Source organism: Zeugodacus cucurbitae, chromosome 4, assembly GCF_028554725.1.
Source record: "Zeugodacus cucurbitae isolate PBARC_wt_2022May chromosome 4, idZeuCucr1.2, whole genome shotgun sequence".
NCBI lineage: Eukaryota > Metazoa > Arthropoda > Insecta > Diptera > Tephritidae > Zeugodacus > Zeugodacus cucurbitae.
Window position 1 is genome coordinate 669,081 of NC_071669.1, and position 15,525 is coordinate 684,605.

A 15,525-nucleotide genomic window follows, 5' to 3' on the forward strand; every position below is an offset into this window, starting at 1 on the left:
CGGCAAGTGGCAAATGAGTGCTGTGAGTGTTGTAGTAAATGTTATGTCTTATTTGTTGCTGTTTGCCATTCTTTAATCCAACGTTATTGTATATATATAACAACAAAGCGTTGCCCTCGCACAGCTTCACTGCTGATAGTTGAAAGGATGGAGATTTTTCTGACACACACTTCACTTCACCACACTTCGAGCGCTTAATATTCATTACACTTAATATTCGCATTTAAAATGCACGGAAAAATGCTTTCAATACTGAAAAAGTTTTATTTTTGTTTTGTTGTACGGTGCTGAGCCTTATCAAATCTCTGTCAACACAACAACAATCGATGTTTAATTTTATTGTGTGGATAAAAACTGAAATATTTGGATTAAAACAGATTTTCGCAGCGCAGCGCGCGCTGGTTTATGGCACTCACTGCAAACAATATGATCAATAGAAATATATAAACAATATTTTTGTTGAATGCAATTCTTATCTCCGAGCGGAGCTCAGCAGCAGCGGAATTTGCAAAGTCAATACGTCAAATCGCGCCAAATGCCCCGGCTCCCATTGTTTGCGATTTGCTCGCTGCAAGTGCGTTTTTATTTATCTTTGTTTGCTGCGCTGCCACATGGAAATCCGCGTATTTGTCGAAATTGTGTCATATCAGGTGTCGGCATTTGGCGGCGCAAACCGCCAACCCTCCCAAGCGCTCAACCAACTAACGGCGCAAACAAATGTGCAGTGATTTATTGTTTATTGCGGCAAATGCATTTGTGCAAGCGCTCACATACATATTCACACACAGATATGTGGCAGACAATAGTTCAAAGTTCAAATGTGTTTTCGCTTTTATTCTCAGTTTCGAATAAAATAAACGTTGTCAACACAAGTGAGTAGCTATAGAATAAACATTTTTTCTTAATAACTTAAATGTAACGGATTTCGAGAGAGTTGTTCGTTTAACTTTCTCAATTCAAACTCAATTTACGATTGACTCTCGTCTCATATCTCTTCAATGTAATAGAATGACTTACTGTCCTGGCGCTTGAGAAACCTACTCTAACCAGCGATTGTTGCTTAGCTTCTTATTTTTCTGCACACCAGTGTAGTTTTTACTTTTCCAGAGGCGGCGTGTTTAGCACACCATCTCATGTCACTCGGTTCTACGTAACCAGAACGGACACGGATTTTTAACTGTCCAAGCACTGTCAAATCGGTAGCAATCCTTAAAATTATTTGGCGAATGTTTTATGCCACTATAACAACCACAACCACAACAACAACAACAACAGAAGGTATCTGATATCACCGCCTGCAGGCAAATTTGAACCACAATTTTTAATTGCGTCGAAAAGTAGCGGTAACTCGCAGCGAAGGTGTTAAAAAAGACGATTGCCGTAATTGCCAACAACAAAAATAAATTATAATTGAAAATATTTATGTACGAAGCACACTTGCCCAAATAGTTGACGGGCACCGAGTGGCGAAATTATGCAACAAAGTTGCGGCAACAAAAAACTGCTTAATTAGAAATAAATGGTGAACGGTGTGCAACGTGCGAAGTAATGAGCAGAGCAGAGCAACATAAAAACACAAACAACAACAACAACAACAAAGAAATGAAAACTAAACTTTGCCTGATATTTACTTGCACCTATGTAAACTATAAGTAAGGGCATCAACGGAGTAGAGTGTGTGCGCACAAGCAGCGCAGATAGTGAATATCAAGTACGGAAAGTTTGTAATTTACTACACGCCCGAAACTCGACTTTGGCAGTGTGCAATGCGATAACAAAAACAAACTCAAAAACTCAGAAATCTTTAACCGGCGGCGGCGGCGGAAGCGCCTTTGGCGCTGTGTGTGGGGGCAAGAAGGGCAGGGAAGTGACTATCGAAAATAACCACAAGCGCGCGAAAATGTTGCTGAAATTGTGGATGTGGCAACTTCAACGCCTACTTAATCCAGCCGTGCTTTCGAAGAGTGTGTGTGTGTGCGGCGCCCGCCTTTCACTCATTTTCACACAAATTTAGAGAGAGAGAGAGAGAGAAAAAAACAGAAATCACCGCAAAGTCGCTACTTGCTACTTCATTATGCTCTTCATTACCGCTCCCGTTCACCGCCAACGTTGCCATATTTTGTCGGAAGGTGTTGCGAAGACAGATAGATAGATCGGGTGCGAAAAAAAAAGCGAAATATACGCTTTACTGATTTCCCTGCGCTGAAATTTGTTGTTAGTCACCGCCTCATCAGAAATAATGATAAATAAAAAACGTAAAAATTTGCATTTGTGATAAATGCTGACGGCGACAAAAAAGGAAGCGAAACTTCCACCCTCTGTCAACGCGTTTCATCTATTTCCGTTGACGCCGACAACCGTTCTATTCAGCAGCGGAATTTAATCAAGACTTTGCTGTTGTACCGAACCTTTTTTCCTTCTTCGCGCCAGTGTACACACTGTATTCAATGTTGGCTGCGCTGCTGCGGTAGGTGCTCCACGGAGTATGCGAGTGGGTGCGCGAGTCGCTGCTGTGCTTCGTAAATTAAAATATTCTGGCACTTTTTCGCTTAATATTACTTTATTAAAAATGTATGCTTCTCTGAATGAATAAACAATGCACCGTTGCGGCAACAACACCAGCAACCAGCGACTGACCGTAATACGAAAAGAAAGAACGTGGAAAATACACGGTTTTGTCTATGCCAGTAAATGAGGAAGTGTGGCGTAAACTAGTAAATAACCATAGAAATGGACTCTCTTGCATACATTATTTCGAGGAACTTCATGGTCGTTATTACTTACTCACTTAATTCAGCGTAGTAGAGACTAAGAGTTTCGACAATACCAAGGGACGAGGGAAATTAATTTATCTCATGGCGACGCCCCTTTTTATTTAATATTCGACGAAAAGATAGTGATGGAACTCACATAGCGGTAACTAATTTTTAATCGAGGTAAAAAATGTACTGAATTGTCAAGGAATATGCACTAGAAGAAAATAACTTCCTGGAAGACTTTCGAAAGGACTTCTTGCTGCACAAATAATGGGAATTTCAATATATATTTCTCTTAGACAGAGTTCCTCACTTTTCAGATTATCTTCCAACACGTAGTGAAAATGGAAAATATTTGAAACTTTAAAATCATTTGGTCATTGGCTTTAACTGAAATGGAAAAAATATCAATTTTCCGTAATTACCGCTATAGTCGAAATTATGCCAATTATATGGTAGATATGCTCGTGAAATCAACAGTCCGCACATGAAGTGCGTGAAAATATTTACTGAGCCACCGATTACTGGCGTGCATTGATTACGGCTTTCCATTACTGTTGTCCTCGCTTATGCGATGCTTAAGTATTATTGCTTATTTGTTGTTGTTATTTGTTTTTTGTTGGCTTATTTGCAGAGAACCGTTGCATCGAATTGCATTCGCCGGACGGTGTGCACTCGTGCATCCTGCGCGCCACCGACTCAGCCGAGGCGCTGATCTGGTTCAATGCGCTGCACTCGGCGATGTGCGGCAGCACACAGCGCGCCCTCACCGACGCCAATCGTGCGCTGATGAACGTCATCGGGGAGCTGAAGCACATCGGCTGGCTGAGCAGGCGTTTGAGTGGCGGCAGCACCAGCGGAGGCGTCGGCGGCGGCGGAAGCTCTGGCAGCGGGGGCGGTGGTGGCGGCAGCAGTGCCAGCGCTATTGGTGGCGGCGCAGGCGATTTGGTAAGTGGCCAACAAAAGGTTGGCGGACTCAGCGCCACAAGTAGATTTAAACGATTGATTTTCTTTCTCTGCCATTGCGATGCCTTCTCTTTAGTTCTGCCTTGCTTGTTTTTCTGTTTTTCCCCAACCATTCATTCTCAGCGCATCACATCGAATTTTAATGAAATCACTTTATTTACAATCCTTTTCCGGTTGCTGCTTTCGCTGTCGCGCCATTGTATTCGTCCGTGTGGTGACCTTGCGAATGTGCATCATGCAATGATGACCGTGTGTATTGTGGTGTCACAGCCAAGCGGACGTTCCAGCTCGGAGAGTTCCGATGAAAACGACAAATGGCAACCCATCTTTGTCGCAGTCACCGAGCGCGAATTCAGGTAAGTGATTGCCCAAGTGGTGCTACATACATATACTTGTAGATAACACACTTTATCTGGATTATTGGCATATTTGGCAATATCCACTCTTCGCTGTTGAAAGGGCAAAAAGAAAGTGCTATACATACATACATATATATATTTATTATTTGGTTTTAATCGTTGCATGTTCGTGTGTGTGTGTGCATTACGTGTGTACTCAACTGTACCTCAAGTAATCCGGGAGATTGCTTTCGAGTGTGCGCTACTTGAGAGCGTGGTTACTTATAACGAGTGGAAGTATGAGGGCATACCATAAAGAATCTAAGAGACATGTAAATATTGTCTACCATTATACTTAACCTAATGTGGTAAAGGGCAAAAAGAAAGTGCTATACATACATACATATATATATTTATTATTTGGTTTTAATCGTTGCATGTTCGTGTGTGTGTGTGCATTACGTGTGTACTCAACTGTACCTCAAGTAATCCGGGAGATTGCTTTCGAGTGTGCGCTACTTGAGAGCGTGGTTACTTATAACGAGTGGAAGTATGAGGGCATACCATAAAGAATCTAAGAGACATGTAAATATTGTCTACCATTATACTTAACCTAATGTGGTATATATATGTAAATATGCAGATGTGGGCCAACATATGCAATCCGTATTTGCAAATGGAAGTTAATAATACGCTCCGCTGCGCTGTTTGCCGAAGGAGGCACAAAATCTCATAAAGCAAAAGAGATTCGCATTATGGATTACAGCAACATTTTTCAGTGGAATTTCCAAAGAAATCACACACACTCACACAGCGATTTCTCAAGCGATGCTTGTGTCTGTGTGTCTCTTGCCGTCTTCACAGGTGTTCACTTAAACGCGTTTCGAGTTCACTCAAAAATATTTTTAAAATCTGGAGTGGAAATTTTCGTACATTTCTTCCACGTAGTTATGCCGCTATCAGTAGCTATATGTATGTATATATAGAAGTGTGCTAAAGTGATTGCGTATTGTGGGTAGTGCGCGTTGAGTGCCACATTGGTTGATGGATTGGTGTAATCACGGCATATATTTACTATTTTACGAAGTTTTTTTTTATATTTTGTACTTTGCTGTTGGTTGCATACTCTTGCGATTTCACTCTATCCCCCTTAAAGCCGCACAGCACACACACTAACTGGGTTATAGTTAAGCTTCATGCTGCAGATGAGCCCACGTGACTGCATTTATGCGGCTCACCATTAGACTGCGTAACGCATTTGCTCGAAATGCATTTCGCTGTAAAAATACATATGAGCCAAGATAATCTATTATCTTATAAGATTGCTTTGCGTAGAAAACTTTAGACGGTGTGCCAAGCAATTTCTTTGTGAGCTGACTTAATACACATGCATAGAAAATATTGTAATGGAAGGAGCAAACGGAATACATCAGCGTCCGGTTTTTATATCATGCGAGAAAAAATGCCGCCCATCTATATTAGAAACAATATAGCACCTCTTATGTGAATGTCCTGCATTATCAAGACAACGGCTTCAGCATTACATTAATCTGGAAGAGATTTCGTTGGTGAAGCCACAAAGCCTTTTGAAATTCGCAACAAGCGCAGGCATCCTAAACGATGATTACTCCTCATTAACTACGTGACGGCACTCCATCTGGTATCGCAAAGGACCAAAACTGGTCTATGTGTGGCTTTTTAGCCTACCAGAGTAACCTAGCCTAAACTATATTAGTTCGGTTTGCGCGAATGGAGCTTGTTTTTATTGCTTAATCAACAGTTTTGTGGTAGCTCCGTTGGACCAACGGTGTCTACATTATGAAATAATATGGCGAATACCTAGAAAACAAGTTTGCTTTTCCAACATTGACTTTCGTATGGCAGATGATCGTTTCTTTACATTTATTTCTGATCATGAAAGCCCATGATGTCATTAGAGACTGTCCAAAAGGAAGAACACCATTCTTACTTCTCCACATAAGGTGTTGGAAGACCTACGTCAATTCTTTCTATAGACGGTGGAACGTGGTTTTCATTTCTTATCCGCATTGTTACTCAACAATTATTATTATTGTTTAAATTTTTCCTCTAAAATGGCACAAAATGAATTCCGTTTATGTAAAAAGCTCATAACTCTCCCACCGCTTTTCGCAATTTGTTATTCGAAATATGGAAATCCGTTCAAATTCCTTCTTTCTCCCCTGACCGCATCACCGCATCACAGTTGCGCACAGTTATGTACACAGTTAATCACAAACGATTTGCCGGACACTCATGTCCATTGTTGCTATCGTGTAGGGATTCTTCGCTTTTTTGCTGTTCGCACCGAAAACCCGCGTCGAACACACGTCACTCCTTTCATGGGGCTCATTTATTATTGTTTGAATTTGTTTCATTCTCTTTATTGTATTATTTTTTCGTGTTTTATTTGCTCATTTTTTACATTGTGGCAACATTGCGCAATATTACATCATCAATCAATGACAAACGACTTCGTAACCCTTTTTTGTTGCTGCTTTTGTTCCTTACAAGTTTTTGACTTAACTGCGCTGACCGCGCGGGCAGCTGGCTGTGAAACGATTCATACAGTGCTGGGCACAGCGAACGGTCAACTCGTTATGAAAGCGGAGTGGATGCGAATAGGGCGCAAGAAAGCGAGAAGCGGAGCAGATATATAAATTATAAGTGGGGTTACTCAGCAAAACATTACTGATGGGATTTGTGTGGTACAATGTATTTTAATTGGTTTGAGCTATAACCGGGCGTGATAAGGTGGAGGGGACATTTTGATTAAAATGGCAATGAGCTTACACTTTTTTACACAGCTTTACCGTTAAATGGACAGAAGGTGGCGCAAAACACTCGAAATCGGCGCATTAAAGCTTGAAATATTAAAAGCTTTGAAATCTTAGAATTCACTAAAAAATGTCTTAAAGTTGTACGAGTTGTTTTAAAGGAATGCATGGAGCTCCTTAGCCCTCGACGTCTAAGTGGGGATGCTCTTCCGGCGCCGGACAGGATGTTGTAGTTTTCTAGTGTTTGCATTTAAAGCGTGTGGGCGGTTCTCCAAACGGCGTGAAGCAGGTGGATGGCAGTGGGAGTGTGTGTGTTGTGCTCACTTGCCTCCCATTTCCCGTCCACCTTTGCGACGATTGCAATTTCCTGCGCATTTTGCTTTGTGTGTTTTCTGCGTCTCTGCTGCAAATATTTCCATTGTTTCTTCCACGCCCTTCGTTGTACGCTCGTTCGTTTGTTGGCTTGTCTCGGGCGCAATTATTGCAATACAGCAACATTGCTGGCAAAGGATATAAAAATAATAACAACAATCATGACAACGAAGTAGCAGCTGCACAATGCAACGGAAGTAGTGTCTGCTGGCTGGCACTGCGGCACTGAGCTGAAGCAGTTGGAGAAGGCGAAGGAGTAGGAAATAGAAAATATACACCGTGTTGGAGGGCTGGAGGGAGTGCTGGATGACGGAGCAAAAGTCAAGTGCCACGCAACGCAATTTCCGCAAATTATATCCGAAATTGTTCAAAACTGTGGTCACCTACATACATACAAAGCGCTCGCCTGCTGCTGCACATTTTGACAGCAATATGGACATGTCACACACACATAGAAACAACTCACGTACAGTTATATATTTATGTAGATATGAAGTGGTGTATATTTTATAAACACCAGATGACTCTTTCGCTGAGGGGCTAAAACTAACACGGTAAATATAGGTATATACTATATATTTCGGGATAGCCATATTTAGCACTGAACAAGAAAAACAAACAATTTTAAATATTTATCTAAAATGCCATTTAAAAGCTTTAAGATAAAATGACTTATGTTAATAACTTTGTCTCCTCTCCTTACAGTCAACTTTTTCCACAAACATTTTATTTATTTTGAGGGTGAGAGCCAAAAAAAGATTCGAAAATCAAGTAGTTGCATATATGAGCTCGTTGAAAGAAGAAAATTTAAGGCAAAAAAATGCGAATGAACTGTGAACTAATATTGAATGACATAGTGCATAAAAATATTGGAATTCTTCCGAACTGTCAACATAGTTGACACCAAAGAGCATTCTTCAATTTATTTGCATACACACTCGCATGCCAAATGTTATACAAATGAGAGTTTCTTTGTACGAACACGTATGCACTTGATGTTGCAGCTAAAGAGCAATACGCGCACACACACACACACACTTGCAGCAGAAAGAAGCATATCAAATTCGGCTATGAGCAAGCTGTCACTTGGCCAACACACAAAGCCAGCAAAGAAAGCCAGCTACTAGCTCGGCGTGTATTTGCTTGAGCTGTTGCACTGTAGTCTCACACATACACATGCGTTCGTGAGTGTGTGTGTGTGTGTGGATTGGATGCTGCTTGGCGTCCGTGTCGGCAAGCTGTTGCTTGTCAGCCGCCAGAGGATGTTCGATCTCGAGTCGGGCATTTGGCATTTGCAGGAAATTAGTAAACCAAAATGAAATGAGTTCGCCGAGAAAGTGAGAGAGAGTGTGAGGGAGAGGGAAGACACAGTTAGATGCTCATTTGCATACCTGTATTTCGGTGTATTTATCTTACGGAAATTTAGAATATTTGGCAAATTGCAAAATTGCAAACGGAAATTGTCGGTTGCTATTTTCCAGTGCGAGTTTTTTTTTGCCTCTGAATTTAAACTTTGTCTGTGTATGTGTACGATTCGATGATTTCTCGTAGCTGTGTGAATACATTTTTTGAAGGGTATGAAATGAGAATTCGACGTGTAAATTAAAATGTTCACAGTGTTGAGCGCAGGCACATAGTGGAGAGGTATTTAAATTTTTTTTTTTTTTTTGGAATAATTTCTTCTACTTCTTCTTCTATTTTAGACCCCATTTTATCTGACATTTTTCCTTTAAAGATCACTAGATAGAAAAAAATATTGTAGATTTTTGCAATTTTTGGTTCATTGTGCTTTTACTGCGGTTCCAGCTTAACAAAATTGTGGAAATCGAACTATATATTTTATATCCAATTTGCCATTTTATAATTTCATTGAAATGATCCGCTAATCTACATTGTAAAATACTCAAATTGCTTTCACCTATGAAATGAATATTCCAATTTAAGTTTTTTCTTCGTTTATTTCCACTAAAAATAGCGAAAAACTCACTCAGACATTTCAAGTACATACATATACACGTGTGGGAGTGGGCGCGAATATTCGCTAACAAAGCCGTCGCTGCGCGCTGTGCAAAAAAATAAGCAAATAAATACTGATTGGAACAAATTCGCAATACAATTACATAAATAAATCAGAGTGAAAAACAAACTAAACAAAAATCGAATTAAAAAGAAAACAAACAAACAACAAAGTTGCAAATAAATAAATAAACAAATAAAGCGAATAGCGAAAAGCCACAGAATTTTCAAATGAACGGCAAAAGCCCAAAAATGGCATAGAAACAAACTGTCAAAAAAAAAAAAAAACAAAGAGGCGAATAGACAGTGGCGGCGCGCCTAAAAGTGTGCAACACATATTTTTAACTTCCAAAAACTGGAGACAAATGTTTTTAAAAGTCTTTGTTGGTATTTTCTAACTAAATCTGTTTCAAAACTTCAAAAATTTTATTACAAATTTTTTTCATGTTTTTTCCAAATTATCATTTTTGTTTTCAAATGCCTTGAATGCTGGTTTGACGACCTGAGCCGCTTGCAGCCTCCTAATTGCTGCACTTCCGCCTGCACTGCTGGTAATTTCGAATATTTTGCAGCAAACAAAGTTGAAATATCGACACTCGCTCTTTACGCCCGAGCAATAATTCACACATTGGCCGAAACTCGGCACCGTCCACCCGCGGCATGCAAAAAATATGCTTCAATTAGTTTTTTCCCTCCCTTTTTGCGTGTGTGTGTGTGTACTTTTTGCATTGCAGCTCAACAATATTTTGTGTGTTTAGTTGTTGTTGTTGTCGTTGTGGCATTTTATTTGTTTTCCAATGCATAGCTTTAGTTTGAGCGCCCTTCCTTTGGTTGGCGGCTGAATTTGTGCGCCAATAGAGTACATACGTAGTACCAGCATAGGCAGGCAAACCACAGCGAAACTAGTGAGGGGCGGTACAAATACTCAACTAGTACTACCGCAAAACGGTTTAAAGAATGAAAATGGAAAGGCATAAACTAGTCATGGGGCTCCACACTCGGCGCAATCGGTTCAACAGGCAATGAGTTGGTTGCACTCGCGGTCTCATGCCTCAGTTTGCTTTTGCGAGGCAATGTGAGTTCTTGTTGTAATAGACCAAAAATCGGCGGAAAATAATGCATTTATTTTATTTATTCTTTGTTTGTTAGCAGCAGCTTTACAAGCGCAGTTATGTAGTGGTAATAAAAGAAACGCGCTCATACACACACACACACAACAACAACAACAGCAATGTGGGCGTTCTTGTGCTGTTCACTGTTTGGCTTTGTGCATCCTGTGTACATTCGTGTGTACCGGAACACGTTGCGGTCTGGCACTTCCTTGCAAGTCTTATGGGTTTTTGTGTTTCGGGCAATCCTTTGTGCCGGCTTTCACATTTATCTTCTATTAAAACTATTTTTAGTACAAATTTTCCGCAGATTTTTGAAATTGTTACCAAACTTCCACACTAGCAGCCATTAGCGCGCGCCACTCCCTCCCTTCTTCATACACACTTGGTTCCATCACTCTCCCAGATTCACACACACTCGTTGGCCAAACTCCTCCGGCTTCATTGTTTGTTTTAATCATTCTTCTTCTTCCTCCTCGTATTCTTTCGCCGATTTTTTTCGGCTGTCTGTAGTGGGTCCGACGATTTACCGCACCCCTTGCGATCGCGTCTATATTTCACATTAGTTTGTCTTGCTCATTGTTTTAATTGCTTCTTCTTCCCTCGATTTTTGTTTATTTTTGCAGAATTTACGAGTCCGCTCCGTGGTCAGTGGAGGCATGGGGACGTCCGCTGGAGAGTTTCGCATTGGCAACGACAAGACTGGCTGGCGCTGGCAATAATTCATCTTTGAACGTAAGTGTTGCAATTTATGTCCTTTACTGGTTGAGAGCTTTGCCCGGTTTGCTGTTGCTTTTGCTCTTGATTTTTTGGTTTTGTTGCGTGGTGGTCAGTGCGCAAATAGATCCTTCGAATGCGATAAATCCTGGTAAACAGCATATGCTGTGAGCAAACAAAGTATTAAGCGCTTAAAGAGAGACCATGAAAAGAGAAGTGAAGAACAGAAAAGAATTATTCTCTTATTTAAAGGCGTAACGCTGTGAATCGGTTATAACTATTGGTAACTGAAGAAATCTCACCCTGTAGTCGGATGACGGAAATCCACAAAAAACATATTTATTTTGTTCCCCAATGGACATTTCCGATGTCAAGGAGCTCATTGATTTTACACCGATTTAGCTCAAAACCTTTTTTAAGTGATTTTTAATTATTTTTCAGGGTCAACAGACGACGGTGTTTTGCGTACGCTGCGGCACCACCCGCGGCGTTTTGGTCTATTGGCTGCGCTCGGAGACGCATCGTGACATGGCCGCGTGGGCGCGCGCTCTGGTGCAAGGCTCTCACAACGCCGTCAACTATCAGCGTGAGTTCTCGTTCCGCTGCCTCTACCAGGGCAGACAGTGTCAATTGGTTGTGCATTTGAATCGTGGCTTTTGCCTTTATGACTGCAGCGGCTTCTCGGCGGCGGCGGCGGCGGGTGTTGTCGTGCCGCCCAATCAGACCAAAACGCAGCTGTGGCAATTTCCGTTCGACAAATTGAAGGGCTCCGCGGACGACGGCATACGCATGCTGTTCTTGGATTTCGGCGATGATGGCGAAATTGTGAGTATTGCACCGATTTCTCTTTTTAAATTTCATAAGTCCAACGACCAGGGTCGTCACCTTGGCTGGAGATCCAGTGTGTAATTAAGCAATTATGTGAAGTGGTAGTGAAATTAGCGTTTACATTTTATTTTCCCTCAAAGCGTCCGCCACTTGCTGACAGGTAATTCAAGTTAATTAAATTAAATAACTTTCATTTCATTTATATCTGATTTCCTGCGACTCAATTTCGCATTCTGCGCCATCAGCCATGGCGGCGCGTTCTCGCCTCTTCACCTCAATAATATTTCCTTTTTTCATTTCGCGCCTTCCGCCTTTTATTGCTCAACAAAGTGAAACGCATTAAGTTTTCAATTAAAATTTCACACGACGCGTCCAACGGTCCCAGACGCCAACCAACCGTAAGCAGGACTGTCAACTGTCAATGCCAACAACACAGGCGGCAGCCTCAGCCACGACGCTAGCACGCAGCCGGTTGTCGGTGTTGCCGCACATCAGCCCTACACAACGTTTGGCCGTCGTGTATGACATGCTGACCCGACTGCGTGCCCGCTGTGCTCCACTGCTGCCTGTTCGACCCAGGCCCACCTTTGTGCGCGTCAATGTCATAATCAATGAATGGCTTCTTTTCTTCAACGCTGCGTCCCCCTTCGCCCCGTTAGCGCTACGCAGACGACAGCCTTCCGTCACTTAAGTCACTTCGCAACCTCGCAGCCAGAGGGCTCTTCACTTGATCGCCTTTGCTAACGTTGCAATTAATTTTAAATCGGCCTTCACGTCGTTTCGTCTCGGCATTCACCTCAACGGCCGTTGTGGCGCCCACCGCACAAGCGGCTCAAACTACTGCCACTGCTGCTTCTTCAGTCAGTGGTAGTCGATGAGTGAAGGACGTGGCAAGTGTTGCTGCCACCGCACTTTGTGGCACGTTGTCAACTGTAATTAAACTAATTTTTTCACCAACACCTTACACTGCTTAACCTGCGCTTGCCTTGTGCTACCACGTGCGGCATGTTTCTCTGCCACTGCACACTCATGTCTTGGAAGTAAAAGTGTGCTTGTGATTCTTGTTTCGATTTCAATTTTTGGTTTTGGCTTAATTGAATCAACCTTGTTGTTGAAAGTGTCATTTCCTTAGTGCATTTCCTTGCGGTCTTTTATGAACGACCAGTTTTGAAATATTTTTGGGTTCGTATATGGATTTTTGTGATGGAATAAATATTGTTCCGTTATGGAATAATACATGAAAAGCTGCTGAAGCTCGCCTAGATGTCGGAGTCGATGTCTATAGTTAACCTCCGCAGTTTGCTTTTAGAAATACTATGTATCTAGAGAGTTTAGATTTAAGAGTTTGCGGTTGGTAGGATTATAATACAATGCTCCACAAGTTTTCGGTGTACACTTTTTATATAAAAAAAATATGACGCATACAAACCTTTTTTGCATAACTCATTTGAGAAACAACTTCTTTCAGGAACTCGATATGGAGTGCTGTCCCAAGCCGGTGGTCTTCGTGGTACACAACTGCCTTTCGGCGAAGGTGCACTCGATCACCTAAGAGCAGTCAGCGCAAGCTCTGACGTAAGCAAAATCTACTTTGAAAGAGCGACATAACCTTACGAAAGTACTAAGGGCGGTGAGCAGCAGTAAACGTAGTAAAAATTTTTGTAATTTCATACCAAACACCGAAGAGTGAATGCAGTGGAAAGGAAGTGAGAACGTTTATGCTCTGTGCAAAAGACGATTGCCAGAGTATGGTAATGCAATATATCAAATTTACTTAGCACTTAATTATAACGTAATTATATAATTATACTTAATACAATTGTGGTAAGCATAAGTAGATTTGTATAGCATATGTTAAACCGTTGATGATGGCGATGCAAAAGTCGAATGGCGATCAGATTTTGAGCTTTTGAGAGCGTGTGTGCTTCCTTATGTCGTACGCGTATAAGGTGGAAAAAACTAGTCTTCAGAATTCTTCAGAATACTCATTATAAAATGTAAAAAATCATTATCAATAAGTACATTCATGCATGCATATTTACATATTTACATATATGTAACGTATTCAATTGTATTCATATACACACACAGATGTACTAAGTCACTCAACGCCACAGATTTCCAGCTTTAAGGTGTTTCGGAGCGGCACTTTCAGAACACACACTTGCCGCGCTGCAATTCACACTTGCTCAGCCTACAGGGTTGCATATTAATTTAGAATATGAATTTGGTGTCAACGGAAATTGTGGAATTTGAAATTAAAACGCACAAAAAAAAAAAACGTGGGAAAGTGTTTAAAGTTTAGATTCAATAAAATGTAAGCCGAAAAAACTATGTATGTATGTTTGTAAAGAAAAAAAAAACGAAAAAAAAACAAAAACCACAAATGGAATGTGTAAAAAAGTAATCCTTTTTCAAATTTGCATAATTAAATTGCACATTCGACTAATATTTAATTAACAAATACAAATACAAAACAGGCCAAAGCCAAATGCTAACACAACAACAACAACAAATACTAGAGCACATGTTATACCCACATACATACATATACAGATATATGGCATATATATATATATATATATATATATATATATATATATATATATATAGAGTACATAAAGTAAGGCCGCATTTGCAAATGCAAATTAACAATGCAATAATAATATTTATTTATTTAATATTTGTATGTTTGTACATATGTACTTGTGGAATACAATGCCGAAAGAAACAACCGAGGATAATAATTAAATTTAACATTTATATCATTAAATAATTAAAACGTATCACAATTTAAATTTAAATCTACTGCATACAATTTACGAAAACTATAGGCAACAACAATTACCGTTAGAAAGAATAAATAAAATAAATAAAAATAACAAAAACGTAAACATATCTCCTCGGTCCGCTGCGTGTGACTACACAAAATTTGCTAAAACAAAAAATTAACCACAAAAATCAAATGAAAATAGCGCAGCGGCACCGGAAGTGGACGGCTGGACGGACAGCAGAAGATTTGGTACACACTTTTTCTCTAAACGTAAGTTTCTCTATACACACTTCACTCGTATTTATGTGCATTTGTATGAAAGTTGAAGTTGAAGATGAACCCTAACGTTTGCCATTTAAATACCAACTAATTACATTACAAGAACAACAACAACAAAATATATTAAAAAGTAAGCACCACGCCCACAAAGACAAACAACAAATAAACCAACAATAATGCAATAGGCGTGGCGCTATGCTGTATTGCAAGCAGATAGCAACAAGAAGGGATGCAAAAAAAATCATAAAAAATCATGAAAAGGTATAAAGTAATGAAATGTAATGCAAGTAGAGTTGGTTGGTAATTATTGAAAATTCAAAAATTCAAAAATTAAACAGCAAACAACGCGTGTGCGCAAGCAATTGTCTAATGAGCAAAAACAGCAAACTGCAGTAACAACAACTAATCGAAGAAGAAAGAAAACTAAATAAACACTATTTAATAATGCGGACAATTAGTATTATGCCAGCAATTAGAGAAAAGAAAAGCGACATTTTGTGCAATATTATAACTCTCCCTATGAAATATGATAGAATCATAATACACAATAAACCATTATGATGCGGATAACAAATT

General features: G+C 40.3%; 1 protein-coding gene across 1 annotated transcript in view; it reads left to right on the top strand.

The window, feature by feature from the left end:
• The window catches only part of LOC105212873 (beta-1-syntrophin), a 47,011-nt gene extending 32,678 nt beyond the window's left edge, over positions 1–14,333 (top strand). Inside the window, exons 5-9 of the mRNA XM_011185250.3 lie at positions 3,391–3,704; positions 3,993–4,078; positions 10,979–11,087; positions 11,511–11,894; positions 13,366–14,333. Coding sequence (XP_011183552.2) covers positions 3,391–3,704; positions 3,993–4,078; positions 10,979–11,087; positions 11,511–11,894; positions 13,366–13,449 — 977 coding nt within the window. The 3' untranslated portion in view covers positions 13,450–14,333. The remainder of the gene's footprint in view (positions 1–3,390; positions 3,705–3,992; positions 4,079–10,978; positions 11,088–11,510; positions 11,895–13,365) is intronic.
• The last annotated feature ends 1,192 nt before the right edge of the window (positions 14,334–15,525 follow it).